The sequence below is a fragment of the Microtus ochrogaster genome, unplaced genomic scaffold (assembly GCF_000317375.1).
Source record: "Microtus ochrogaster isolate Prairie Vole_2 unplaced genomic scaffold, MicOch1.0 UNK11, whole genome shotgun sequence".
Taxonomy (NCBI): domain Eukaryota; kingdom Metazoa; phylum Chordata; class Mammalia; order Rodentia; family Cricetidae; genus Microtus; species Microtus ochrogaster.
This window is the reverse complement of record NW_004949109.1, coordinates 4,688,732-4,691,337: the sequence shown is the minus strand read 5'-3', so window position 1 is coordinate 4,691,337 and position 2,606 is coordinate 4,688,732. Positions and strand designations below refer to the sequence as shown.

The 2,606-nt window shown below is 35.4% G+C and overlaps 1 protein-coding gene across 4 annotated transcripts in view; it reads left to right on the top strand.

The window, feature by feature from the left end:
• The window catches only part of Rnf180 (ring finger protein 180), a 148,120-nt gene extending 146,220 nt beyond the window's left edge, over window positions 1-1,900 (top strand). For all 4 annotated transcript variants that reach the window (XM_026788994.1, XM_005366592.2, XM_026788995.1 and 1 more), the window contains exon 8: window positions 913-1,900. In XM_026788994.1, the coding sequence (XP_026644795.1) occupies window positions 913-1,112 (200 nt within the window). In that variant the 3' untranslated portion in view covers window positions 1,113-1,900. The remainder of the gene's footprint in view (window positions 1-912) is intronic.
• The last annotated feature ends 706 nt before the right edge of the window (window positions 1,901-2,606 follow it).

The window sequence follows — 2,606 nt, the reverse complement described above, 5'->3', positions numbered from 1 at the left end:
AGCCATTTGCCTAAACATCTTTATTCATTTACCAATGGTAATAAAACATAATTACAACATGCAGATGGGAATCCCACATCAGGGTTGGACCTTTCTACATCAATTATTAATGACAAAAATACCTCACAGTGATGACCATAGACCAGTTGATCTAGGTGATTTCTCATTTGAAGTTCCCTCTTCCCAGGTGTGTCAAGTTGCCAACCGAAGTTAGCCATCACATTGGCCAACCAACAAAAGCACATTTCTGCTGACCAAGTTATACTCAGGCTTCAGATACTTAGCTAGTAAATATACCCAGAATTTCATGAGATGCAGTATTTCTCAGAAATCTAACAAGGGATTATGCTTCTCAGATTTGCTTTACTCCACCAGCCAATTCCCTAAGTAGGCCCATGTTTTGAAGAACATTAAAATAAAGCCAATTTTCTTTTTAGGAATATAATTGTGTCTGTCTATCTCATTTATGGCTAAAACAAGAAATATAGGAATATATTCTTGTAGAAGTTTGCTGAATTAACTGCACTGACTAACACTGTGAAGGGAAAGATCAAAAAGTCAATGGTATTCCAAGGTCACAGAGTAATTCTAGTTGCAGCTGTGGTGCCTAGGGTTTAACTTTAGGGGAAAGTAATCTTCACAAGTCATGTCAGCTGATGCAGATGAGAAGTCTCAGACCCCAGGTCATCACTAATGTAGTCCAAGTCACTAAGCCAGGTTTTTCTGCGGCTTTGCCCATTATACCCCAAACTGGGACTTCTCAAAGTTGCTCATCATCGAGAAAGCAGCTGTGAAACACGTATTTGTTTAACACCACTCAGTGAAGCCAAGAGAAGCTTTGCTCAAGACACTGTGATAACAATCCAGCTTCCTTCAGAATAGGGATTCTGATCTCACCCCTGTGTCTTCTAGGGTTCCACAGGCATGCAGCTCCAGTGACACGGAGGCAGTTCCCACACGGGGCGCACAGGATGGACTACCTACACTTCGAGGACGACAGCCGTGGGTGGTGGTTTGACATGGATATGGTGATCATCTACATTTATTCAGTGAACTGGGTCATTGGATTCGTTGTTTTCTGCTTCCTTTGCTACTTTTTCTTTCCGTTTTAGGAATCGCCATACCCTACTATAATTGAACAATCATAAATATAAACAGCAATGGCTTAAACATTTGGAGAGTGTGCTTTTTAGTTTTTATAAGGTTGCATTATAAAAATTGTTAGTGTTTATAGAAATTCTGAGGATAGTGGATTTATTTATTAATGTCTTTCATGTAGCAATCTAAATTTTATTCCAGAGCTGATCTACCAGCCATTATGAACAGTGCACTATTAATGCCATAGATTTTACATTAGGACTTGGGGTTCTAATTTTACAATGTCATTTTTATACTTACTATGATTGTAAAAACTGAGGTTTTACCTCCACTTAAAACTAGTAAAAATATGAAATGAATAATCTGGATGGGTAGCATCATTATTACTAAGATGTTTAGTCGAGCACTACGTATTCTTAGGCAAATGATGTGCATTGAAGAGAAACCGTATTCTCTGGGAACTAATCAAGCAGGGTATATTACATTTTGATTTCTGACTATCTGTACTTCTGTCTCCTTCTAGTACCAAAAATCTGACTATCCTTTTTGTACAAACTTCATAGCTTTGGTGCGACATTTTTAACTATGATAAAAACAAGACATTACACGCAGTCAGACTAACACCCAATAGCTATGTTAGCCATATTAACACTTTCCAGTTTCAGAATGGATCACTGGATAAATGACAAATCTGACTTGTAGTAACATAAATGACCAGTGCATGTCCCAAATGTAATTAATCTGGTGATTCATTGAACTAGAAGACTGTCAATGTGCAATAAAGAGTGGCTTTTACATTTTTTATTGTTGTTATTTGACTTAATGTGTGGAATAAAGAGTTGCTAAAATGGATTGTGGACTTCTATAAAGAAAGATTGGTATTTTGTTATATTACAATAATTGTTATAGTTAAGTTTTTCCATATTAAAAGAAGAAAATATCTGAATCCTTACAATGTAAGCTGAAAATGGGGACGTACCTGACTCAAAAGTAAAGAAAACTAAGCAAAAAGAGGCATAAGCTTATATATTATTACTAGGGCAGGTTTTTGAGATCTATGACCAGTTTGGTAATGTACTGCTAATCCAACCTTTTTTCCAATCATGCTCTAACCTGATTAAAAAGGTCAGACTTATGGCACTAATAATACTATAACCATTCAAAACAGATATGCTGGACCAATTTAGACTGTCAGTAGTTCAAATTCAATATAATGGCAGACTATATCAAATGCAAGCACTAGGTTGACATTATGTGATTTTCAAAGAAATATAAAAATGATACATATTTTATTCTGATACTATTCTTATTACTGTTTTCACAATTACAGCTGTGAAAAATATAATCAAATATATGACTCATCAAATCCAGAAAACAAAAAATTAAATGCAATTCACAAAGAGAAATATATTTGTGTCTATAAATTAATATTTATAGCCATTAATGTGTGTTCTGGATGAAAATAATGAGAATGAAGGGGAAGCATCAGTCCTCACACAACACATACA